Source organism: Hemiscyllium ocellatum, chromosome 21 (genome assembly GCF_020745735.1).
Source record: "Hemiscyllium ocellatum isolate sHemOce1 chromosome 21, sHemOce1.pat.X.cur, whole genome shotgun sequence".
NCBI classification, from domain to species: Eukaryota; Metazoa; Chordata; class Chondrichthyes; order Orectolobiformes; family Hemiscylliidae; genus Hemiscyllium; species Hemiscyllium ocellatum.
The window spans coordinates 49,413,417-49,440,599 of record NC_083421.1 but is presented as its reverse complement, the minus strand read 5'-3'; the positions used below and the strand labels follow the sequence as shown (position 1 = coordinate 49,440,599).

Sequence of the window (27,183 nt, the reverse complement as noted above, 5' to 3'; positions counted from 1 at the left end):
AAGCCTTGTCTGTGAAGACCCAGTAACACCTGAATAAGTAACAATTGATTCAAAAGGTCCAACTCCCTGTGTCTTGTTGGTTTATACACTGCTGCGACTGTCCATGAGGCACGTGGAAGGACTCTGAGCGACTCACTGATGAGATGCTGCTGCCAAGTATTTGGTGTTGCTGCCATTTAAACATTCTCCAGGAAATAGTCATAACTATATCAGGTCATAGCCTCCCTAGATAAGGGACGATAGTGGCATGTCGTGAAAACCTGGAGGTTAATCTCCTTCGTTAATTGAAGGAATGGTTGTGAACCTGTGCCAAGGGTTTAATTCTTCCTTGTGTTATATATCCAGAACATGTTAAATCGGAGATCATTCAGCGATGTGCTGCCGGAATCCCCGAAATCAGCTCGGAAAAAGGAGGAAGCACGTCAAGCGGAATTTGTCAGAGTGGGCCAAGTGAGTCAAATTCGATGCACAAAACAGTCTCGTGGAGCAAAATGCTAGTTTCGTTCGTCGTTATTTAATTTGACCATCTCATATTGAGGGCCATGACACATCCTTAGCTGTTTGCCCTTGTAACACAATGTCACTTGCATTGCAACTATTAGCCAATCAGAATGGAGATTATGATGGCATTGCTTTGTCTGCAGTGAGGAGACTTTGCATCACCATCTGACACTGAGAGTTTCACCTCAGCGTGATCTTTTCCTACTTGTCTGGATGACTGCCTGATTGGTACAATGGCAGCAGTTTGTCAACTGAACTTCCTGCTATAACTTAAACAGGCAACCAGGAACATTCCTAGTGCTTTACAGCATGAAGTGGAGAACCATTTAAAGAGAAGCAGCAATATTTGATGAAGTATTGCACCAGCATAGCAGCTTTCATCTGTTTGTCAATTAGGTGATGATTGCCTCTGATTTAATGTTGAAATGTTTTGTACGACATGCATTGATGCTGGATCAAAGGGATCCAAACATTGCTGAATCCCGGTGTAACAAAGATACTTTTGCTTCATCTTGCCTTTCCTTAGACAAGCCAAAAACAAATTGGTGTATGGATTCAGTCTTAAATGTATAAGGCAGCACCAGAGAGAGACTGCTGGGAGCTATAGCACTGAAGCAGACCAGGGTATGTTTGGATGACATTTATTGACCTGTTCAGTGAGTTGACAGGCAGGCACAGCTGGACTATCAAGCTTACCCTTAACACCATGATCTCTGAAACATCGCAACTGAACATCGCTTAATTTCCCCTCCTGGTCACGTGATCGCTGTTCCACTTCCTTTTTTATTTATTCCTGGAATGTGGATGTCACGGACTGTGCCAGAATATGCTGTCTATCCCTAAATGACTTTGAGAGGGTGGGGTTGAACTGCCTTCTTGTACCAGTGCAGCCCTTGTGGGCATAGGGGCATCTCAGTGCTGTTAGAGAGGATCGTCACCCGGTTATCGAGAGAGAATGGTGATATACTTCCAGGTCAGGATGGTGGGTGGCTTGGAGAGGAGCTTGCAGATGGTGGCGTTCCCATGCATCTCCTGTCCTGGTCCTTTGAGAAGGTAGAGGTCATAGGTTTGTAAGATGCTGACTAAGGAGCCATGGTGGATTAGATTACTTACAGTGTGGAAACAGGCCCCTCGGCCCAATAAGTCCACACTGACCCGCCGAAGCGCAACCCACCCAGACCCATTCCCCTACATTTACCTCTTACCTAACGCCACGGGCAATTTAGCACGGCCAGTTCATCTGACCTGCACATCTTTGGACTGTGGGAGGAAACCAGAGCACCCAGAGGAAGCCCACGCAGACATGGGGAGAATATACAAACTCCACACAGTCAGTCGCCTGAGTCGGGAATTGAACCCAGATCTCTGGCGCTGTGAGGCAGCAGTGCTAACCACCGTTGTTTTAATTGAAATGCTTATTCCTCCCTCTCTCTCTCTCTCCTTCCCCATGTTTTATGCTCTCTCTAAATTTGCACAAGTTACTTATAGAATCCCTACAATGTGGAAGCAGGCCTCACGAGTCCACACTGGCCCTCTGAAGAGTATCCCACCCAGACCCACCCCTATTTCCAATCCTTTTAACCCTGCATATCCTGTGGCTAACCCACCTAACCTGCACAATTTAGTATGGCCAGTCCACCCAACCTGAACATCCCTGGACTGTGGGAGGAAACCAAAGCATTTGTTGGAAACCCACACAGACACAGGGAAATTATCTCCACACAGACAGTTACCCGAGGCTGGAATCGAACCTGGGTTCCTGGTGCGGTGAGGCAGCAGTGCCAACCACTGAGCCACCATGCCACCCCTTTGGTGTACCATCTTCCAGAGAGAGAGAGAGAGCCCACGTGTAGGATTGCATGCACCCCAGTTACCTCTCAATGCTGATGACGGCATGTACCTGGCCTCCGCACAGTGTCACACCCCTCCCATTGTGTTGGACTAAGGAAGTCTACACTGTCTCCCTCCCCATCTCAGTGTGTTCACACTTGTGGGCTCCCTTGTGAAAATCTGATCCATAAAGCAATGCAACCTTGCAAATTATGTTGTCCTCTTTTCATAATATTCACCATGTAGCAAAATGTTACTAGTTTTACAGCATCACTGATTCAACCAGCTAACAGAGCGATGTAGAATAAGAGCAGAATTTGATCCCCAGCTTTTCTTCTGTTATGTTGCATTGGCCTGACAAAACGTCGCTACTTCACAAATTAAAATCCCCAGAGCACTTGGCTTTTGGTCTGAATATCATGTGATGACAGTGGTGGTTGCCAAGGTGATTTTGTGTCAATGTTGTGATCCCCTGCACTGTGGTCCCAGTGCTTCCCCCTCGCCCAGACCCCCTGCGCTCACTGTAACAATGTCAGACAGACAGTGTAACAATGCAGGCCCTGCCAGCACTGAAAAGCAGTACAGTATTAGACAACAAATGTTCTTTCTGCTCAGGCCCTCAAGCTGAAGACAATTGTCAGAGGCGACGCTCCCACGAGTTTGGTAACCACTGGCCTGTACAGGAAAGAGGTGAGCACATTATTTATTTTTCTTCCTACTACGATTCAGATGAAACTGCTGAAAGGTTTAGAACTAACACACATTCCCTCTTGTGTTTAATTCAGTGAAATTGAAGCATTTGTATCCTTCTCAGTTGTGGAGATGTTCTGGCAAAGAAGGAGGCCATTCAGCCCACCTTGTCCAAACCGACTGTCTGTACAGTCATCCAGGCAGCCCCATTTACCTGACCTAGCCATGTAGTCCTGTACACTTACTTCTCTCAAGGTGTGCCAGTTTCCTTTAGAAATCATTCATCATCTTTACCCCTCATTGCGTAAAATGTTCTTCCTTATGTCCTCACTGCATTTCTTGCCCAAAACCTTAAATCGGTGCTCCCTGGTCATTACCAGGAGCTACTGCTGATGGCTGTTCCTTGTATTCCTTATGTAAGTCTGTCACAGTCATGTACATTGTTATCAAATCTTCCTCTAATCTCTGTTGCTCCAACTCAACCTTGTTACCAAAATCCCTCACACCGATAATATTCTCGTAAATGTCTTCAGCAACCTCTTAAGGACCTTCCTTAAGGACGGTGTCGGACTTAGGCTCAGTCTACCAACTTACTTTCTTCTATGTGTGAGCCCAGTCCTGTGTGTTCTTTAACTGAAGCAATAGGAGAAGATTTTCGGTCTCACACTCTTAGTTTTATTCTAGCAGTAAGTGGATAAAATATACAGAGCTCTGGGTCCAAACCTTTCTATCCCTGACAAACTACAAAGTGAGTCATTGGTGACCAGAGCTGCATGCAATACTCTAGTTATGACCTAACCAGAGATCATTATAACCTCCCTGCTTTTGTACTTGACTCCTCCATTTACGAAGCCAATGAACCAGTGTGCTATGCTGATCACTCTCTGATTATGTCCTGCCATCTCCAAAGATCTATGTGCGTGACTCTCTATCTTTCCGCTCTTGTATGTTCCTCAGAACTGTGCTGTTGATTTTGCATCTCCCTATCCCTTTTGTCAAAATATATTACCTCTATATCAAATTCCATCTGTGACTGCTGGTCTCGTTTGCCCAAGCCAGATTCTGTAACAGTCTATTGGGAACATTCTCATAGTTTTTCACACCTCCACTATCAATAGTGATTTGTTAAATTTTATTCCTTATTCCAATATCCTAGTCATTTATATATTTCACATCAATAAAAGCTGTTGTTCTTGCTTTGTCTAACTCTCAGGTAACAACCTGAGAAATTCATAGAGTCATGCACGGAAACAGACCGTTCAGCCCAACTCATTCATGCTGACCAGGTTTCCTAAACTGAACCCATCCCATTTTCCTGTGTTTGGCCCATATCCCTCTAAACCTTTCCTATCCGTATTCCTGCAAAAACAGCTGTCTGATTGGAGGGCACCCATGGTGATGGATGGGATGTACTGGAAAGGCTGACCATTATTAGTTCAGGTATGTCCCCTGCTACCCTTTGGATTGCCTCCAGGTTTCTATAGGAAGTGAAGTGTTCCAACGAGCCTCAGCACAAGTCATCCAGTCTGAGAAAAAGCCATCTACTGTGACTTATTATTTCCTGTCTTTAAGCCAATGTTTTATCAAGCCGTCAGTGAGTCTCCTATTATATGACCCTTCATTTTGTTCACCAGCCTTTAATTGGTACTTTACCACAGAACCGTCACAGCACAGGAGACCACTTGGTCCATAGTGCTTGTACCTGCTTGGTCAGGTGAGTTCCTTTTCAAAAGATTTCTTAAAATCAATATCAAGAACTTCCATCGCATTGCCTTCATCAATGTTATGTGTTAATACATCAAAAATTCAATTAAAATTTGAACATAACCTGCCTTTTACAAATCTATGCTGGCTATCTCTAATTAACTCAAATATACCTCAAGCGCTAGCAATTTTGTTTCCCCTGACTGTTGATTCTAAACGTTGCTCACTGGTGGATGTGAAAATGACCAGCGTTTGGCTTCTAAGGACCCCTCCCACCCTCCTTAAACAGAGGAGCCACGTCTGTCGCTCTTCAGTTGCCTGATACCTCCTTAATACTTTGGGAAGGCAAAATTATGACAAGGCCTGCCTCTGTCTCCACTGCCACTTTCTTTCGAAACAACAACAGAAATTGCTGGAGAAATTCAGCAGGTCGGCCAGTATCTGTGCGACGAAGCAGACTTAACATTTCGGGTCCAATGCCTCTTCATCAGAACTGACCACAGCTAGAAAAAGTGTTATTTATGGTGAAGGCAAGGCTGGGGTTGGTGGGCGAGAGATAAACCTAGAGAGTGTGATATGAAAGTGGTAGACAAATATGGCGGGGAGTATTGATAATAGGCCAGTCCAGAATAGAGACAAAAAAAAATTGCAGATGCTGCAATCAAGGTAGAAAAGCAGGAGGCTGGAAGAACACAGCAAGCCAGGCAGTGTCGCGAGGTGTAAAAGTCGACGTTTCAGGATCGGAGAAGAGTTACACACCCAAAATGTCGACTTCTCCACCTCCTGATGCTGCCTGGTTTGCTGTGTTCTTCCAGCCTCCAGTCTGTCTAGCCCAGACTAGAGGCTGAGTAAGTGATAACGAGATTTGAGAGTAGAAAAGAATTAATAGGATGTGCTGAAAGTGACCTATGTAGACCTGGGAGTGGGTGACAATTGGTTGGCTATTGCTAAAAGCAACTCATGTCATGACAGGACCTAATGTGGGAGTGGGGACAAAAAGCATGGAAGGACAGAATCGGCTCATAGGTTATTGAACGCGATGCTGAGTCCTAGAGACTGCAGGGTCCCCCAGCAGATGATAAGATGCTGTTTTTTGAGGCTTGTTAAAACACTTCACTTCCTATAGAAACCTGGAGGCAATCCAATGGGTAGCAAGTGACATACCTGATCCAATAATGGTCAGCCTTTCCAGTACATCCCATCCATCACCTTGGTCACCTCCATTCAGACAGCTGTTTTATCAGGAACATGGATAGGAAAAGTTCAGAGGGATATGGGCCAAACACAGAGAAATGGGACAAGTTCAGTTTAGGAAACCTGGTCAGCGTGGACGAATTGTGCTGAATGTTTGTTTCCATGCTGTATGACTCTATGACTCGAGCAAACACTGATACAAAGTGCCCGTTAAGTATCCAGTACTTCCCTGAGCCTCTAAGCATTTATCACCCTAATTGTCCCTCAAGTACTCCAGCCCACCTCTTCAGAACGGTTTGCTGTATACATGCTAGTGGATAGTTTTTATGTTGATCCAAATTTTATTCGTGTTTTCTATCTTTGCCAGGCTTAGTTTTTGCTATGATCCTTGTTTGGAGAATTTGCCGGGCATGCACTATGCACCCTCCTTGTATTCATGATTCTCTCCATTTCCTTCATCATGCCAAGCAGTCCTGGATGTAATTCCCCACCTTTCCCTCAAGTTGGAATCTGCTTAGTATGTGCCTGAACTTTCTTTCTTAAAGAACTCCTATTACGGTTTTTGAGGTCAAGACTTGATTCTATTTTCCTGAGCCCAGATGTCTTCTTACCCCGTTGAAGTTATCCCTCTTCCTACGTAGATGTTCTACTTTAAATTGTTCCTTATTCTTCTCCATTGCTGAACTAAAATGTATGGTATGATGATCCCTCTTATGCAAATGTTCTCCCTCCCACGGTCGGTGCACCTTCTCAGATCCAGCAACAATTCCTTCCTAAATTGAAATAGAAAATTCTGGAAAATGTTCAGCAGGTCTGGCAGCATCACCAGAGTCAATCTGGACTCCAAATGTTAATTCTCTTTCGCTCTCCGCAGATGCCATCAGATCTGCTGAACGTTTTCCAGAACTTTCTGTTCTTATTTCAGATCTCCAGCATCCATGGTATTTTTCTTTCATATATTGCTTCGTTCCAGTGGGACAAAAAAATGTATTGATTAAGAAGGCTTTCCTGAAAACACTTAGAAATTCTTCCCTCTACTTGACCTTTACTCTAAAATTATCCCAATCAACAGCTGGGTAATTAAAACATTATCCTAGTATGGGTGCAGTGATCTGAAACATTTTCTGTGTGCTAACCTCTGATGAATAGAATTTAGATGGCACACTTAACATAGAAATATAGGAGGTAATAGGAGCAGGAGTAGGCCATTTGGCCACTGAGCCTACTTTACCATTCAATATGATCATGGCTGACCAATGGGCTCAGTACCCAGTCCCGTTCTCTCCAACATCCCTTGATCCTTATAGCCATTAGAGCTATGTCTGCCTCCTCCATGCAAAAATGTAATGCGTTGGCCTCAACCACTTTCCACATGCTCCCCGTTGTCTAGGTCAAGAAATCCTTCCTCATTTCAATCATAAAGGTTTATCCCTTATCCTTAAACTGATGGCCCTTGTTCTGGATTCCCCCACAGTCGGGAACATCTTTCCTGCAACTACCCTGTCTACTCCTGTTAGAATTTTATATGTTTCTCTCAGGTATCTCTCCCCTCCCCATTCTTCTAAATTCCAGTGAATGCAATTCTAACCGATTCACTGTCTGCTCATGTCAGTCCTGCCATCCCAGGAGTCAGGCGAAAATGAGGGCGGCAGATGCTGGAGAGTGGGGTGCTGGAAAAGCACAGCAGGTCAGGCAGCATCCAAGGAGCAGGAGAATCGACGTTTCGGGCAAAAGCTCTTCAGCAGGAAAGGCTGACAAGGGCTTTTGCTCAAAACGTCGATTCTCCTGTTCCTCAGCTGCTGCCTGACCTGCTGTGTTTTTCCAGCGCCACGCTCTTGACCCACATCTCAGGAATCAATCTGGTAAACCTTGGGCACCCTGTAGCTCTAACCATTGCCTCAGTACCGGGATTTCTGCTCCATCTCAACACCACCGCAGGAACTGATGTTAGAATGGTACAGCAATACCCTCCCTGCCTGAGTGCATTAGCAACTTCCATGCAGCGCTCCAGTTTTGCATTCACTCACGCAGCCATTTTCAGGAGGCCGGGTGTCAAATGTATTTCTGTGGGAAACATTCTTTGGGGTAAAATGACTGGAGATGTTCCGTTCCATTTGTAATCAAAGGCTTTGTAGAAGTAATTCTTAACAATGTTATGTTGTGATCATCTGAAAAGGTAAGGATATGTTGTTTAAAATGTTTTATTTCTTTTCTTGTTGCATCTTAAATGCTGCTGGCTGGAGCCAACAAAACAAACCTGTCTGATTAATGTTCTAATGTATATGTAATCCCATCAAATTAACTGATGTATATGTTCGGTGGGTCTTGCTCCAAAAGTCATTTTCTTTGCTCTGGAGAATTTCTGCTGAAGCTGTCTTCTAATTTGTCTTGATACTGTCTATAACCTAACCTGAAGCCATCATTTATCACTGGTGAGGCTGGCTTCAGTTTTTATTGAAGGTAGGCACCAGGCCAAGACTGTTAGATCACCTGGTCCCAAAAGACACTATGGCAATCCCTATATTTTGGGTATTTACTTTCTACTTCAGAATAATATTAGGATGCTGGATACAACAGTAGGGTAGACAAATACAAACAAGATCCCACACATTGATGCCCACGCAACATGAACCTGATATTAAGATGCTGCTTAACTAAACACATGAACGATTTTAAGATTTCTCCATAAATAGTGGAGGTTATTGCATGGATGATGTAATTACCATCGAGGCAGGGTGCCAAGTGGCAAACTGCACTTGTCAGCAGGGGGGAGCATTAACTTAGAGTTCAAACCTAACCTGCATCTCTTAACCTGCTGCCTGGCTTGCTGTGTTCTTCAAGCTTCCTGCTTGTCTACCTTGGATTCCAACATCTGCAGTTTTTTAAAATCTCTTAACATTGAGCAAGAGCATGAGGAAACAGTCAGGTACACAGAGTCATGGAACCTTGCAATGCTGAAGGATGCCATTCATCCCATTGTGTCTATGTCATCTCTTTGAAAGAGCTATCCAACCTACAGTGCTGAATCAGGCCATTCGGCCCACCGAGTCCACACCAACCTTCCAAAGAGCATCCCACCCCATCTCTCTAACCCCACGTTTCCCATGGCTAATCAATGTAGCCTGCATATTGTGGGCAATTTAGCATGGCCAATCCACCCAGCCTGCATATCTTTGGACTGTGGGAGGAAACCAGAGCACCCAGACGAAACCCACGCAGACACAAGGAGAATGTGCGAACTCCACATAGACAGTTGCCTGACATAGGAACTGAACACAGGTCCCTGGTGCTGTGAGGCAGCAGTGCTAACCTCTGAGCCATCGTGCCACCCAATATCAAACAACTCCGTAACTGTCCCTATTCCAAGGAGAAGCAACCTCAGCTTCTCTCTACAGTACTGGTGTCTCTTGTTCCCAGTATCATTCTAATACACCTCCTCAGCACCAGGTGCAACAATGGTGTTACCAACTATGGTAATGCCTTTGAATTTCAAGGGGCAATGGTTAGGTGGTCTTGTTTTGGCGATGGTTTGTGTCTGGCAATTATCTGGCATGAATGTTGTTTGCCACTTGTCAACCTATACCTGAATATTGTCCAGCTCTTGGTGCATTTGGACATGAACTGCCTCAGTATCTGAAAAGTCGTAAATTATGTTGAAAATTGTGGATTCATTGGTGGATTCGTTCCCAGTTCTGTCCGAAGGTCACTGATGAAACGGCTGAAGATGATTGGGCCCAGAATATGACCCTGAAGAACTCCTGCAGAAATGTCCTGGACCTAACCTCTCATAATCGCAATAATCTTTATCGCTGAATCTCCCCACTGTCAACATCTGAGGAGTTACCACTGACCAGAAGCTGAATTAACCATTTAAATACTGTAGCTACAAGAGCAGGTCAGAAGCTAGAAATCCTGCAGTGAATCCTTCTGACTTCTCAAAGCCTGTCCACCATCTACAAGGCACAAGTAAGAGGTGTGATGGAATACTTCCCACATGCCCAGACAATTGCAGCTCCAACAACATTCAAGGAGCTTGACAACATCCAGGGCAAAGGTCCTCATTTGATTGTGCCAGATATTACTCTAATTCCCCCAAAACTCTATAGTCTTACTAGAGTTCCTTGCCACACCAAATCACAAGCAACCCTGATATCAAGGGCTGTCACTCTCCCCTCACAACTGGAGTTCAGCTGCTTTGAATCAAAATTATAATGAGGTCAGTAGTTGAGTGGCCCTTCTAGGACCCAAACCAAGTGTCAGTGATCAGGTTATTACTAAGAAAGTACTGTTTAATTGCACTCTATCATTTCACAAACAACTGAAGATAGACCTTTGGGCAGTATTTGGCCAGGTTGGATTTTTTTGTCCTGCTTCTGGCTTCAGGACATACTTGGGCAATTTCCACATTGTCAGGTAGATGGCAGTGTTGTAGCTGTAATGGAACAGCTTGGTCAGGGAGCGGAGAGTTCTGGAGCACAAATCTCAATACCATTGACAGAATGTTGTCAGGGCCCATACCCTTTGCAGTATCCATAAAGAGTGAATCAAATTGGTCAATGACTGTTATCTGCCATGCTGGGGATCTCTGGAGTATGCGAGATGGATCATCCACTCGACACTTCTGGCTGCAGGTTGTTGTAAATGCTTCAAACTTATCTTTTCCACTGATGTGTTGGACTGCCACACCATTAAGGATGGGATATTTATAGAAACCCCTCCTCCACCACTCAAGACTGGATGTGGTAGGACTACAAAGCTTAGATCCGATCGATCGATTGTGGGATCACTTAGCTCTATCACTTGCTGCTTATGCTGTTTGGCATTGTCCTGTTTGGTAGCCTCACCAGGTTGGCACCTAATCCTCAGATATGCCTGGTACTACTCCTGGCATGCTCTCATGCACTTTCCATTGAACCAGGGTTGATTCCTTGGCATGATGGCAATGGTTGAGTGGGGGATATGCCAGTTTGTGAATTGTAGATCGTGCTGGAGAACAATTCTGATGCTGTTAATGGCCCCAAGCACCTTGTGAGTGCCCGGTCTTGAGTTGCTAGATCTGTTTGAAGTCTGTCCCATTCAGCACAGTGACAGTGTCATACAGCACAGTGGAAGTCATTCATAATGTGAAGGTGGGACTTTGTCTCTGCGAGGACTCAGCAGTGGTCACTCTTACCAATATTGGCATGGACAGATGCGTCTGCAGCCAGCAGATTATAAAAATGTGGCCAACTATTTTTTCCCTTTCTGTTTTCGGTTCCCTCACCACCGGCTGCAGACCCGATGTAGCAGCTTTGACCTTTAGGACCCAACCAGCTCGATCAGTAGTGCAACAGCTGAGCCTTTTGATGTTGGACATTGAGGACATTCTGCACCTTTGCCATCCTCAGTGCTTCTTCCGAGTGTTGTTCAACATGGAGGAGCGTAGGGTTATTAGCCGAGTGAGAATGGTACATAGTGATCAGCAGGAAGGTTCCTTGGCACACTTGGCCTGATGCTGTGAGATCAGTCCCAGGGCAACTTCCTCTGACTATATACCACAATGCTCCCATCTCAGTTGGGCCCTCCTTACTGTGGGCCAGACTTACTCAGGGATGGTGATGGTGCTATCTGGCATATTGTAAGATATAAATCTGTGAGTATGACTGTGTCAGGTTGTTGTTTGACTAGGAGACTGGGAGACAGCTGCCCCAATTTTGGCACTAGCCCCCAGATGTTGGCAGGAGGACATTGCTGAGTTGATAGAGCTGATGTCATTCCTGGTCAATGCCGGATGGTCCATCCATTTCCATTCCGTAAAGACATTCAGTAAATTGATGGGTTTTTATGACTATGGTTTCACAATCATAATTAGACTTGTTTCTTTTTGTTTAGTATTGAGTTGAAACCTGGGTCATCAAAAACATTTCCTGAGCTTCTGCATGACTCATCCAGCAACAATACCATCATCACCCCTGTGGCTTAGCCTGCCATTTCCAAAGACCTGTACACGTGAACCCCCAAGCTCTTTTTGTGCCTGCAGTCCTTTTAAAATATTGTCGCCTGGTTAATATTACCACTTCATCCATGAGCCCTCGGCATTGGCTTTCATCTTCCACGTCTCTCCCTATTAGCACAGTCTGTTTACCAGGCAGCTGCTGCTGTTTTCCTCATGCACTTCCAAGTATTGTGTCATGGGCAAACTTTGAAATTGTGCCCTGTAGTCTGCATCATAAATATATATCAGCAAGAGCAATTGTCTTAATTACCCATCCCTGGGATTACGACTGTAAACTTCCCTCCAGTCTGATAAATGACTGTTCACCACTGCTGTCTGCTTTCTGTCATGGAGCCAATGTTATATGCATGCTACCACTGCTCTTTTAATCCCAAGGGCTTCAATTTTTTTTGCATTTATTATGAGGCCCTTTATCGAGTGCCTTTTAAACATCCATATATTCATCGTCATCCTCACTGTCGTCATCCAGCTCCATTATTTAAGGATATACCTGGATCAATTTTCGTCTGACACAATACAACACCTATGAGTGCTCTCCACCATTTGCTAACTCATGGTTAAATCATGCAATTAATTTTATCTTAGATTATGACATCTGCTAATTTCCCCTGCAGCAATGCTAGGCCTGTATCAACCCAGCTTATGGTTTATGCCTTTTTTTTTGTTAAACAGCATTGTAAGGTTTGCATCTCAGCAGCCCTCTGGCTCAGCCTCCACAACCAAGGTGGGACTGAAAGATTGCAGTGCAGTGTGCATTACAACTTACTTCAATCTAACAGTCACAAGTCAAGCTGCATCATGGCTGGAGGCCATTTTGTCAGCATTGGCTTGGTGTCCTTTGCATGCATATGCAAAGAGGCTAATGCTTGTGTGGGACAAACTCACCAGCGGGAACCAGATGGGCCAAATGGCCTGTTTCTGTGCTGTGTAGTCAATGTAATTCTGTGTAAGTAAGAATGGATGTAATTCACTGGGTGTTTAAAAGTACAAGTGATGAATTTATTCTGGGATAAAACACAATAACTTTCACTCTATCATAACAGGATGACCAGGATGAGTTTACCAGATCCTTGGGTCATTTTCCAGCCAGCAGCACATTGGATGAAGGAGTAAAGCCTTTTACTTGCTCAAAAAGAAGGAACAACGTAAAGTGTTTTTGTCAAAAGAAATCATAGCTATGTTTAAAATATTTTGTTCCATTCTGTTTGCTTGAATGCTTAAGTTGTGTCAAGTTAATGAAAATAATTACCTGTGTGCTAATATCTTGATGTTTGCGTCCAGGAAATGCACAATATCATAGAATTATAGAATCCCTACGGTATGGAAGCAGGCCATTCAGCCCATCGAGTTTACACCAACCATCTGAACAGCATCCCAGCTTGACCCTGTCCCCTACCCTATCCTGTAATCTTGGATTTCCCATGGCTAATCCACCTAGCCTAAACACCATGGGCAATTTAGAATGGCCAATCCACCTAACCTGCACATTTTTGGATATAGGCTCCAATGTTTCACTGAGCAATTTATTCTTGCTCCAGTAAGTCAGACCTAGTTTCCTTAGATTTAGCCTAGCGTCCCTGCACTGAATTGTAGGGCTGACTGGCCTCCTTCTGTGCTTTATGATTCTACAGATAGGGAGAAAATGGGAATAAAGAACCTTCCATGAATTGTTTTTGTGAACCTTAAGATTTTATTTAATGGCTTATTTTTATATTAACATCTTCAAACTTGTTTTCAAGGTGCAAGCAAATGAGTAGGAAAAAATATACCAAAAAATAAACAGGGCGGCAAATCTCCCCAGTATCATATTTAACAAGAAGAAGTATAATACGGAATATAACTGGATGTAACAAGGATTCCCCTTTCATATTTGGCTTATTGAGAATTTGAGGCATTTGGATGGGTATATGAATAGGAAGGGTTTGGAGGGATATGGGTCGGGCGCTGGCAGGTGGGACTAGATTGGGTTGGGATGGACGGGTTGGACCGAAGGGTCTGTTTCCATGGGAAAAAGTGAGGACTGCAGATGCTGGAGAACAGAGCTGAAAAATGTGTTACCGGAAAAGCGCAGCAGGTCAGGCAGCTGGGCTGAGCAATGAACATGGGGAACATTTCCTGTCTGCACTGGGTGTAATTAAAATTGGAGATATGCACTTTTATAAATGGGTTTGAAATTTTGTGCAGAAAAGGACTTGCCCTTGTTGACCCAATGCAAGGGCTCAACTTCGACCTCTCCACCCATTGGAATGAACCCAATGAAGCAAATAGGAATCATCATGCTGTCCTTCAGAGTGACATTTCCTTACTAAGATCATCTAAAAGAGATTGAAGCTTTTCTACAAATTTCCATTTAAGATGCAACAATATGTAGAGTTTCAGATACACTTTCAGACTCAGTTTGAACTTTGGATGCTAATGTTTGGGCGGCACGGTGGCACAGTGGTTAGCACTGCTGCCTCACAGCGCCTGAGACCCGGGTTCAGTTCCCGACTCAGGCGACTGACTGTGTGGAGTTTGCACGTTCTCCCCGTGTCTGCGTGGGTTTCCTCTGGGTGCTCCGGTTTCCTCCCACAGTCCAAAGATGTGCGGGTCAGGTGAATTGGCCATGCTAAATTGTCCGTAGTGTTGGGTAAGGGGTAAATGTAGGGGTATGGGTGGGTTGCACTTCAGCGGGTCGGTGTGGACTTGTTGGGCCGAAGGGCCTGTTTCCACACTGTAAGTAATCTAATCTAATGCCATCCAATCAGAGTTAAAAATCACACAACACCAGGTTATAGTCCAACAGGTTTATTTGGAAGCACTAGCTTTCAGAGCGCTGCTCCTTCATCAGGAGTATAAGATCGTAAGACACAGAATTTGTAGCCAATGTTTACATTGTGATGTTACTGAAATTATCTATTGAAAAAGACATGGAAAAAGACATGACCATGTCTCTCACAGGGCACCTCACACCTTCAATACATTATCTGGGCCGATATGACACCGATTGTTAATGTTCACTTGAGAATGTAACTTTTAAAAAAGTTCTGGGATTTACATATGTAAGAACTGAAACCAACATGGTCATTCTAAAAGATGAGAGACTTAACAAACAATCCAGATCTGTTTCAATATATAATTTCAGTTACATCACGCTGTAAACTTTTGCTACAAATTCTGTGTCTTACAATCTTGTACTCCACAACCACCTGATGAAGGAGCAGCGCTCTGAAAGCTAGTGCTTCCAAATAAACCTGTTGTGTGATTTTGAATTTTGTACACTTTGTTATACACTTTGCTCAATTTATGTTATGCCTCTTGTCAGTTGTTCTTTCCTATCAAATTTAACAGTGGACAATACCATGACCTCACCCTGTTGCTCACTTTTCATTAGAAAAGTTAAACTTATCCCCTTGGTGTGAAAGTTTTGCATGGATCTGGGTTTGGACCACATTAATGTCGGATTGTGTTTTAAAAATGTGATGACATTCTGAGCTTGCGGCTCCTTTTAACTCAGAGCAACAGCTCAGTTCAAGGTAAGTGTCTAAATGAAAGTACGAATCTATTGGGATCACCTCAGTGATTCTCAGCCAACCCAAAAGCCCTTTGCCTGTATCCTTGATTCTGGTAAAAATAGAGTTGCTCCCACTCCCTCATTAGTACTTGTGCCAGCCTTGGTATCCCTCCCTCCCCTGCCAGCCAAGCTCCTGGGAAATGAGAGCAGAGTTCAAGGCTTCCTATCTCCAAGCAGTTTCCTCTCCCTCCATCAATCCCACCACTGAGCCCAGGGACCACCAGGCGAAGGTGTAGGGCCCAACTCTGGGTCAACAGTGGCAAGTCAGGAGCAAAAGGATGGAAGAGGAGACTTGACTTATGTTAAGATCCCCCTTGCCTCTAGAGGTCATTAATAATATATATATGTGTGTGTGTCTGTCTGCCTATCTTTCTGTGGACGTGTGTGTGTGTGTGTGTGTGAGCGAGATCTATGAGTGTGTACATACAAGTGTGTATACATGTGTATGTATGGGTGTATCTGTATGAGTGTGTATATCTGTATGTGTGTGTGTATGAGTGTGTGTATGTGTGTGTGTGTACGAGTGTGTATATGAGTGTGTATACATGTGTGTATGAGTGTGTGTGTGTACAAGTGTGTATACATGTGTATGTATGAGTGTGTCTGTGCACAAGTCTGTATACATGTGTGTATGAGTGTGTGTACGAGTGTGTATACATGCGTGTGTATGAGAGTGTGTGTACAAGTGTGTATATATGTGTCTGTATGAGCATCTGTGTGTGTGTATATGTGTGGTATACATGTGTGTGTATGGGCATGTATGTGTGTGTGTATGAGCATGTGCTTGTGTGTATACATGTTTGTGTGTAAGATTGTGTATGCATGTGTGTGTATGAGCATGCGTGTGTATGCAAGTGTGTATACATGTGTATGTATGAGCATGTGTGTGAATGTACGTGTGTGTATAAACGTGTGTATACAAGTATGTGTCTGTGTATGAGTGTGTGTGGGTATTTACAATAGAGTGTGAATGAGCGTGTGTGTGTGTGTGCGTGTGTACACAAGTGTGTGCATGTGTATTAGTGTACACCAGTCACTTGCATAGCACTGGATCTTCTGGCAAACCCTGCTTTTAAATGTTAATTTATGCTGGTTGTATTGTGGAGAAAAGTTGACATTTCAAGAGATGCAGATATGCAAACACTCTGTTTTGCAGAATAATTCCAGCCTGTCCAAGGTGGATGGCTGGGAGTGGGAGGGAGTTTGGGGCAGATTGGCTTTTGCATTTGCTGTTCAGCTGGGCAATCAAACCTGGCACTGCCACCAACGCCAACATCCCACAAACGAATCATACGTTTGTGGGCAGTGTCCTCTGTCAATCCAAGAACATTGGGCATCTGCTGTAAGGGAGGTCTAAACATATGCGGATGTTAGGATGTGCTCGAAGGCAGCACAAGAAGCTGCAAGCCAGTGTATGTCGGCACAAAGAGTGTGTTGAGTTTGTGAGAAAGCTCTTGATCCACCATTCGGTGGCAGGTTCATTCTAATATACAAGTCAAAAGTGCTCATTCTAGCTTTCAGCTTCAAAAGAGTTAATCTATGTGTTGAAGTTATTTAAATGAATGCTTTCACGTGTGGCACCAGCCCATCCTGGTCACTGTTTGGTAATCTCAATTGCATTCTTTGTGTACTTTACCTTCCAGCCCTGGGAGCCTCAATGTTTCTGCAGCAATTTTCCCTTCGAAATCATTTGCAGTGATTCCTGGGGACAGTCGTTACTAATCTCCACAGACGCTGGTGTGCTATTGTTAGACGGTTAGTCACTGTGTCGTAATGTCAATTGCACATGCATTGCTATTGTCTGTCTCCCTGTATTGTTGGTTCACACAGTTCATATCAACATTTATTGCATCATGATTTGGAGATGCCAGTGTTGGACTGGGGTGTACAAAGTTAAAAATCACACAACACCAGGTTATAGTCCAACAAGTTTAATTGGAAGCACACTAGCTTTCGGAGCGACGCTCCTTCATCAGGCAATCACCTGATGAAGGAGCATCACTCTGAAAGCTAGTGCTTCCAATTCACCTTGTTGGACTATAACCTGGTGTTGTGTGATTTTTAACATTTATTGCAGTCACTTTAAAGTCAGAATGGAGTACTCACACAGTGAGGATGAAGTGCACGGTGTGAATTTACAGCACAATGATGAATAGACTGACTTATTCTCTTTGATGTTGTGACTGTAGACTTTGTGAATGTGCCCAACAAGCACATTCCAAATAATGACTAGAGCTTCTTGCAATGTGCACCATTAACATTTGTAGCGCAGCATATGTAACTGGGATTTTCACACAGAATGGATGAACAAAATATTTGTGGCTTCTATCTTTGACGCTGAATAACATTGTCACTATTGTGAAGCCTAATTCTGTTTGGGAAGACACAAGGGAAGCCAGTATGCTTTCCACAAGCTGCTTGCACTTCTTGTTGTTTATCATGAGGCCAATTAGTGACTGGTTTTTGTGATGCGCACCTTATAGCGGGCTGACACTGCAGTAAACACATTGCTGAAAGGTTCTCGGAGCTTGTACGTGCCACATTCACACCTACACATTCATTCACAATCACACCATCCATTGAAGCATCGAAAGTTTTCATGGTGGAGAACGAGATGATTCAGCCCATCATACTTGCACCCACTGAAAACAACCTAGCCCCCATTCTCATCCCACTGTCCAATAGTTAGTGCATAGCCTTGTGGATGACAGCACTGAAGGCGCAGATCCAGGCTCAACCCATCAACACCCCCCCCAACAAACTGGGCAGTGAGTTCTGGATGCCTACCACCCTCTGGGTGAAAAGGGTGTCTTCATGTCTCCACTAAGCACTGCATGCTCTAATCTTTCTACTGATCACAAACACTTGCACACAGACACATGCTCCCACTCAAACATGTGTCCACTCAGCCACATACACATGTGTCTTCATGTAATCACATGTTGAGAGCATGTGCATGTCTGCATCCACATTGAACTTTGTTTTTCATACATTTTCTCCTTGGTTTTACAAACTTGAAAATGAGTGTGAACCAGAGGTTTCCAAGTCATTAATCTTTCCTTAATACATTGATATTTTAATAATAAGCCTCTTGTTCTCTCTGACAGAAGATTGGGGAGTATTCAAATCTACTTGAAATAAAGTGGATTGACATTTGATTGAGACTAGTTGTTGGTAATGAAGCCCTGTGTCTGGTGATTGGAGGGTTTGACAGGGTTAAGTGACTATGAGGAAAGGGCTACAATTTGATTGTTTTGCCTCCCTCCGAAGGGGCAGTTCACCTTTACAACAGTGTGAATGGTGAAGGGTGCTGACTGTTCTCTGAGCCCACAGAGGTATTGGGTGTGATCACAGTTGAAGTCCAGCCTGGGTTGTCTCTCTCTCTGCAGTTACCTCCAAATACAAGCTTCAGCTATTTTTTCTTTTTTTTAAAAAAAATGCCATTAATGTTGTAGTTTTATACTTTTGATTCAACTTGCGAATCCAACCTTGTATTCCTAGTACAGCAGGGAGTTATGCTGGAGGCTGCTGACATTACACATTGTGTCAAGTACGCAGTGAGACTTTAACCATCACCTTTAACTCTCCGAGACTGATAAATATTTTGCCCTTGTTTTCTCTCCTTGCTGGAAAAACTGGCAGCATCTGTGGAAAGAAAAACAGACTTAATGTTTCAAGTCCAATGCGACTCTTCTTTGTAAAATTAAAACTGAAAAATCAGCGGCTGCTAGTAATCAGAAATAAAAAAAACAGAAGTTGCTGGAAAAGCTCAATAGTTCTGGCAGCGTCTGTGGAGAGAAATCAGAGTTAATGTTTCAGGTCCAATGACCCTTCCTTCTAAGAACACAAAAATGTCCATGGTGGAGAACGAGGTGACTCTGTTTTTGACTGTTTTTCTGAAGAAGGCAAATTTAATGCAAACATTGTCTCTCCACAGAGGCTGCCAGATTTGCTGAGAGTGCCCAGCACTGTCTGATCCTATTTTCCATTTCCAGCATCCTTGATGTTTTTGGTTGCTATTATTTCTTTTTGGTTTTACTTTAGACTCATTGGGTAAAGGTGAATTTACTTTAATGTGTATTGGACCTGTCTGACTTCAACATTGACTGTTTCGACACTGTTTCTTCATATAGAGGGGCAGAGCCCCATGCCAGTCTTTGACAGGAGCCTGCCAGTGAAACAGATGGACATCTTGGAAGCTCAGGATCTCCTGCTCACGAGAGCAGACAAAGGTAAACTCCACAAGGACTGGTCAAACTGGTCTGGCCTTTGGCAAAGTGAGAGCACAAATTTTTGTGGCATTTGGACACAATTATCTCACTTGAGGAGCTAGAGGTCTACTGGTAACGTTGTTGGACTGGTAATCCAGAGGCCCCGGTTAATGCTGTTGGAGATGGTCAAAATCCCACTGCGGCCCCTGATGAAATTTCAACTCAATCAATGAACAAACCTGAAATGTAATGCTAACCTCAGAAATATTAGCCATGACAGCCATAATTGGTCATTGTAAAGGGCTAATGCCCCTCAGAGAAGGAAATCTGCTTCCTAACATGGTCTAGCCTAATAGTGATTCCGAAACCCCATAACTAGTGTGGCTTACTCTTAACTATCCTCTGAAAAGGCCCTAACAAATCACTGAAGCAGTCCGTGTCCAAGTGCATCGAGACCTGGACAATATCCAGGTTTGGGCTGACCAGTGGCAAGTAATATTCACACTATCCAATTGCCAGACAATGACTATTTACAATAAAAGAGAATCTGACCATCTGAATCTCTCACTGTCAACATCCTGGGAGTTACCGTTGACCAGAAACTGAACTGCACTAGTCATATAAATACAATGGCTACACAAGCAGATCAGAAGCTAAGAGTCCTCATCTCCTGACTCCCCAAAGTCTATCCACTATTCTACAATAGGTCAGGAGTGTGATGGAATACTCCCCACTTGCCTGGATGGGTGCAGCTCCAACAACACTCAAGAAGCTTGACATCATCCAGCCCACTTGATTGACACCACATCCACAGACATTCACTCTTTCTGCCACTGGTGCTCGTGGCAGCAGTGTGTGTTACCTACAACATGTACTGCAGAAATTCATCAATGGGTCATAGACAGCACTTTCCAATTCACAAATTGTTTTTCAGTCAATCACAGAGCACCCATTCATGGTGACAGTCCAGGTTTTGATCATTGTGTCAATTACAAAGAAATAATCTGTAATCTTCATGCTGTTTTGAAACAATAAATCTTACCATATATTTGACGTTTATGATATGTATATAGGAATAACTTTTAAAAAATGGGGCAATGATATTAGTTTAGAGTTTCAAGCTGCATTTGGAAGAGTTTACAATTCCATTCAATTGTTTCAAAGAGCACCTCTTGCTGCTGGTTTTTGAATCCAAGATTCCAAACACAGGAAGCTATCATGTATCCCCCAGGGTCATATTAGTTACAAGAGCTTTAGAAGCGTTATAATGATCTCTGCACTATCATGCCCACAAACTCAAAAGGGTGTTTGTCATGTTTTTATAAAGTTAATGTGACCCTGTTGAATAGCAGGGCCTTAGCAGCTTTGAAGTTTGGTAAGTTCATGTATTTAGGACAAATTGCAGGCTTTAGATTAGATTAGATTACTTACAGTGTGGAAACAGGCCCTTCGACCCAAGAAGTCCACACCGACCCGCCAAAGCGCAACCCACCTATACCCCTACATTTACCCCTTACCTAACACTACGGGCAATTTAGCATGGCCAATTCACCTGACCTGCACATCTTTGGACTGTGGGAGGAAACCGGAGCACCCAGAGGAAACCCACGCAGACACGGGGAGAGCGTGCAAACTCCACACGTTGAGTTGAACCCGGGTCCCTGGCGCTGTGAGGCAGCAGTGCTAACCACTGTGCCACCGTGCCACTCCCTTATGTGGAGCTTCTCAACATGATTCACTTTGTAACTGAGATGCTATCGAGATCGGTTCTGCTGTCTGATCCTTCCTCTGACAGTGACTGGTGAAAACTGTCAAATATCCTGGGAGGGTGAAGAGAAAAAACTTGCACAAATGGGAGGGGAGATCAGAAAATTGATCTCCACAACAATGGCTGATTGCATTGCAAACTATGAAGCAACCCTTAGTTTTGGGGGAACACTTGTGGTGTAGTAGTAGTGTCCCGTCCTCTGAGCCAGGAGACCTGAGGTCGCGTCCTATCTCCTCCAGAGGAGTGTCATAACATGTCTGAATAAGTTAGTTAGAAATATTCAGAGCAACACTTTGGAGCAGGCCATTCACTCCCTCAAGTCAGTCCTACTATCCACCCTTGGAGCAGGTTCACAGTTCCTTGAAAGTAGAGTTGCAGGTAGATAAAATAGTAAAGAAGATGTTTGATATGCTTTCCTTTATTGATCAGAGCATTGAGTATAAGAGTTGGGAGGTCATGTTGTAGCTGTACAGGACATTGGTTAGGCCAACATTGGAATATTGCGTGCAATTCTGGTCTCCCTGTTATAGGTATGAGGCATAAAACAAGAAAGAGTTCAGAAGAGATTTACAAGGATGTTGCCAGGATTGGAGGATTTGAGATTTAGGGAGAGACGGAACAGGTTGGGGCTGTTTTCCTTGGAGCATTGGAGGCTGAGGGATGACCTTATAGAGGTTTATAAAATCATGAGGGGCATGGATAAGATAAATAGACAAGGTATTTTCCTTGGGGTGGGGGAGTCCAGAACTAGAGGGCATAGGTTTAGGGTGAGAGGGGGAAAGATATAAAAGAGACCTAAGGGGCAACTTTTTCATGCAGAGGATGGTGTGTGTATGAAATGAGCTGCCAGAGGAAGTGGTGGAGGCTGGTACAATTACAACATTTAAAAGGCATCTGGATGGGTATATGAATAGGAAGGGTTTAGAAGGGTATGGGCCAAGTGTTGGCAAATGGGACAAGATTCGGTTAGGATATGTGGTTAGCATGGATGAGTTGGACTGAAGGGTCTGTTTCCATGCTGTACATCTCTATGACTCTATGACTATTACTTTGACGACGTTCATGACTGATCTGCCCCAAGCCTTAACTCCTCTTTAGTTCCAGCTCCTCATAGCTGTCGGCTCCCTGATGTTACAAAAATCTATCCAGCTCCCATTTAAATACTTTCAGCAATCTAACCTCCACAACTTTCTGAGGTAGAGAATTCCAGATATTTACTACGCTCTGAGGGAAGAAATTCCTTTGCTTCTCAATTTCTCATCAATGTCTCTGTATTCTGTAAATGTGTCCCCTAACTCAGGATTTCCCCACCAGTGTAAACACCTTCTCAACATCTACCCCATCAAGTCCCCTCAGAATCTTGTGCGTTTCATTAAGATTACCCCTCATTCTTCTAAGCTGAAATGAATAAAGCCTAAATAAAAACTGAAAGAAATGCAGATGCTATAAATCAGAAACAAAAACAGAAGTTGCTGGAAAAGCTCAGCAGGTCTGACAACATCACTGAGGAGAAATCAGCATTAATGTTTCAGTCCAGTGTTGGACCATAGGGTCTGTTTCTGTGCTGTGCACCTCTATACTCCATGTCTCTATAACTTGAGGAAGGGTCACCAGACCCGAAACGTTAACTTTGATTTCTCTTTGAATAAAGGCCTAACCTGTTTAGCCATTGTTAATAATGTTGCCCCTTTGTATCCCATGGATCGGCTTGGTCCATCTCTTTAGAATTGCCTCAAATGCCAGTATACTCTTCCTTAAGAATGCTCACCAAACCTGCAGCCTGTACTCCCAGTCTCACCAAGATCTTGTATATTTGTAATGAGAGTTTCCTGTCTTTTATTCCAATGCCTGAGAAATAAAGACTAAAATTCTCATTGCTGCTGTACTGTACCCCTCACCCTTCTCAACGTATCTGCACCTTTCAAAACCGCTGACTGTCACATCCTCCTGCTGGAAGGTACTGTCCTTGTTTCTTTCCATCCTTACCAACCACGACATAAGGGTTGAAGGATAGAAGGAAGAGGCCACATTGTTTGTCTCGATATTCTCGAATCACCCAGTTCAGGGATGTTATTACACATTTCTGGAACAGCTGAGACTTGATCCCAGACACACAGCGCCACGCTAGCTGTGTGCTGTTTGTGTCCATCATTTCATGCTGAGCTGGAGAACCGGTGTAAAGTCAAAAACAGGTTGCAGAATCACAGAGTCTCTACAGTACAGATAGAGGCCATTTGGCCCATCAAATTCACACTGACCCTCCAAAAAAAGCACTTTACCCAGATCCACCCCGTCCCCACATTTACTCTGGCTAATCCACCTAACCTGCGCATCTCCAGACACTATCGGACAATTTACCATGGCCAGTCTATTGGGACTGCGAAAGGAAACTGGACTACCCAGAGGAATCCCATGTAGACACTGGGAGAATGTGCAAACTGCACACTGACAGTCACCCAGAGGCTGGAAGCGAATCAGGGTCCCTGGCGCTGTGAGGCAGCAGCGCTAACTGTGGAGCTACCCGAAGGTAGCCTGGGTGTGTGAAAATCTCAGCGGTGCCATAAATTCATGAACAGGACCAATGGGTCCGCTGTGCTGTGTCATGCAAATTTATTGAAACAACCCACCATCTTAAAGGGGAGCCGTATTTATGAGAAAGTTCTTGCTAAAAACACAATCCATTTTGATTGATAATGTGTGATGGCGTGTAGCAATATGTGTCACCTCATTGGCCTTTTTCCAAATCTAGGCTTACTCTGTCCTGGAGGTCTTCAGGACCTGCTGCCAATTGATGCCTGGAAGTCAACATTTTAAGTCCACATCCTGCTGCTACTTGTATCAACCAAATGCCAGGCGAGGGACTCACCCTGAAGGGAGTGTGGCATTGCCTGCTGGCTTCCAGAATGGCTGCAGATGGCTGGCCCCTTGACCGAAGCCCTCCCTGGTTTATCAAAGGTCCCAGCATTGGAAAGTCGGGAGTGGGTGGCAGTGTTATGCTGGGAAGTCTCCCTGCCTCCGACCTTGTGACCCCCAGTGTCACTATGGCCCAGGATCTAGCCAAAGTCCAGGACCTCAAGTAGGTCCCCGTATCCTCCAACTGCCTGCTGCCAGCCACTGGAACCACTGTCCTTTAATTGGTCGGCATCTCCCAATGGGAGAGACTTCCCAGGTCCATGGCCTACTCAGTACCTGAGTGGACCAGTAACCTGCAACCCAACTTGTGGTTTCTCATTCCCTCACTGTGCCACACTGGGCTTTGCAGTGAAGTTTGCAAAATCTGCCTTTACTGCTTTGTCTGCCATTGAAGCTGAGTTCAATATGTTGCTTCTCCCCACAGGGAAAGATGCACGTCTGTTTGTCTTTAGACTGAGCGCAGTCAAGAAAGTTCTGGAGGAGAAGCAACTGGTGAAGAGCAAATCCGATTGCAAGGACAACAAGCTTGAGAAAACAAAGGGTAATTCTCATTAATATTTGGTTTTATTTGCAGTAGGTTTCTCACATGAAGACCAGTGACATTTTCTATACACTGCTTTTGCTACCAACAAATGTACCACAGACCAAGAGTAGAGATTCCGCTGCACATTTCATTTCTCATGGGATGTGAGTGCCACAGGCAAACATAGGATTTATTGCCTTTTCATAATTGCTGATGACAAACTGGTGTTGCCTTGTTGAACTATTGCAGCAAATTTGATGAATTACACCTAAAGTGTTGTTTGGGAAGGGAGTTTGAGGATTTTGACGCAGTGACACTAAAGGAGCAGCAATATGCTTCTGAGTAAGGATGGTGTGTGGCTTGGAGGGGAACTTGCAGATCATGTGATTCTTGCCTCCTGCAAATATTTTATCTCATGCTGCAGTGCACACATTGTCATCTGTAACAATCAAAACTAGGAAGTGGATATCATGGTATTAAAGAATCCAACAGATGTTTATTACAGGTAGCTATTGTGCATAATTATTGCATTATTCCATTCACAAGCAAATCAGTGTCTGGGCTTGTACTAAGCTATTCTGTTGCCCAGAGTATCATGCTTCAAGTAACCCGAGGTAAGATGGAGTCTGAGAACTTTATACTCTCAGGTCACATGCTGTGATACAGCAATGATAGCATTAGTATGACTCTAAAAGGCACACTGACATATTGAATCTCTTAAACGTACACTAACATAAGGTGCCGCTTAAAAGTATAAATGCCATCATAGTCCTACCAGATCTTAGGGATGCTCTCAGAGAGAGACAGATGGTAGTGGTTTAACCTGAGAGTCATCCTGTCTCAGGGGAGGAGAGAGGTTGAGGAGGAGTGTCCTTCATGGTAACCCTAGCCAGTGGGAGAGTTAAACCCACACTGTTGGTGTCATTCTGCATCACAAACCTGCCATCCAGCCAACTGAGCTAACTGATCTTCATCTTAAAGGTGCACTGACATTCTGTGCTTCTTAAAGGTAAACTGACATACAAACTGTGAGATATAACACTGTAGTAGGTGATGGTGTTCCCCTTCTCCTGGCTAGTACAGCTTGCAGGTACTTTGGGTAAATGGTAGGCACTGCTGCCACTGTCTGCCCCATTGTTGGAGAGAGCTTTTTTATTCATCTGTGGGATATGAGCGTCGCTGGCTGGCCAACATTTATTGCTCATCCCAAGTTGCCCTTGAGAAGGTGGTAGTGAGCTGCCTTCCTGAACTGCTGCAGTCCACCTGCTGTGGGTTCACCCACAATGCCCTTAGGGAGGGAATTCCAAGATTTTGACCCAGTGACAGTGAAGGAATGGTGATGTATTTCCAAGCCAGGGTGGTGAGTGGCTTGGAGAGGAATTTGAAGGTGGCAGTGTTCCCATGTGTCTACTGCCATTTTCCTTCTAGATGGAAGTGGTCAAGGGTTTGGAAGGTGCTGTCCGAGGATCTTTGGTGAATTTCTCCAGTGCATTTTGTAGATAGTACACACTGCTGTTACTGAGCATCGGTGGTAGAGAGGATGGATGCATGTGGATTTGACGGACAATCAAGCATGCTGCTTTGTCCTGGATAGTATCAAGCTTCTTGAGTGTTGTTGGAGCTGCACCCATCCAGGCAAATGGGGGGTATTCCATCACACTCCTGACTTGTGCCTTGGAGATGATGGACAGGCTTTGGGGTTCAAGAGGTGAGTTACCCGCCACAGTATTCCTAGCCTCTGACCTACTCTTGTAGCCACTGCATTTATGTAACAAGTCCTGTTGAGTTCCTGGTCAATAGTAATCTCCAGGGTGTCGATAGTGGGCCATTCAGTGCTGGTAACACTATTGCATGACAAGGGCCATTGTCTCTTATTGGTGATGATCATAGCCTGGCATTTGTATGGCATGATTGTTACTTGCTACTTTAAACAAGAATAATTGTTTGGTGAAACTGTTTTACTCCAGTATGTCATAGTGTATGTGGAAAGATCATTAGGAACCTTTGCTCCTTTACAGAGCAAAACAAGGAGATATCCTTTGAGTTCAAGCTTGCTAACCAGCTCTGAGCTTGTGGAAACTGCACTGTTTGAAATATTAAGCTGAAAATGTGTTGCTGGTTAAAGCACAGCAGGTTAGGCAGCATCCAAGGAACAGGAAATTCGACGTTTCGGGCATAAGCCCTTCATCAGGAAGGGCTTATGCCCGAAACGTCGAATTTCCTGTTCCTTGGATGCTGCCTAACCTGCTGTGCTTTAACCAGCAACACATTTTCAGCTGTGATCTCCAGCATCTGCAGACC

The 27,183-nt window shown here is 44.2% G+C and overlaps 1 protein-coding gene across 5 annotated transcripts in view; it reads left to right on the top strand.

Annotated features, from left to right (window-relative positions):
• garnl3 (GTPase activating Rap/RanGAP domain like 3) overlaps positions 1-27,183 on the top strand; it is a 444,876-nt gene that overhangs the window by 343,603 nt on the left and 74,090 nt on the right. For 3 of the 5 annotated variants that reach the window (XM_060841087.1, XM_060841088.1, XM_060841086.1), the window contains 6 exons: positions 346-450; positions 2,947-3,021; positions 12,958-13,059; positions 17,111-17,222; positions 19,601-19,699; positions 24,784-24,900. In XM_060841087.1, the coding sequence (XP_060697070.1) occupies positions 346-450; positions 2,947-3,021; positions 12,958-13,059; positions 17,111-17,222; positions 19,601-19,699; positions 24,784-24,900 (610 nt within the window). The remainder of the gene's footprint in view (positions 1-345; positions 451-2,946; positions 3,022-12,957; positions 13,060-17,110; positions 17,223-19,600; positions 19,700-24,783; positions 24,901-27,183) is intronic. The other 2 variants (XM_060841090.1, XM_060841089.1) reach the window with 1 other exon arrangement.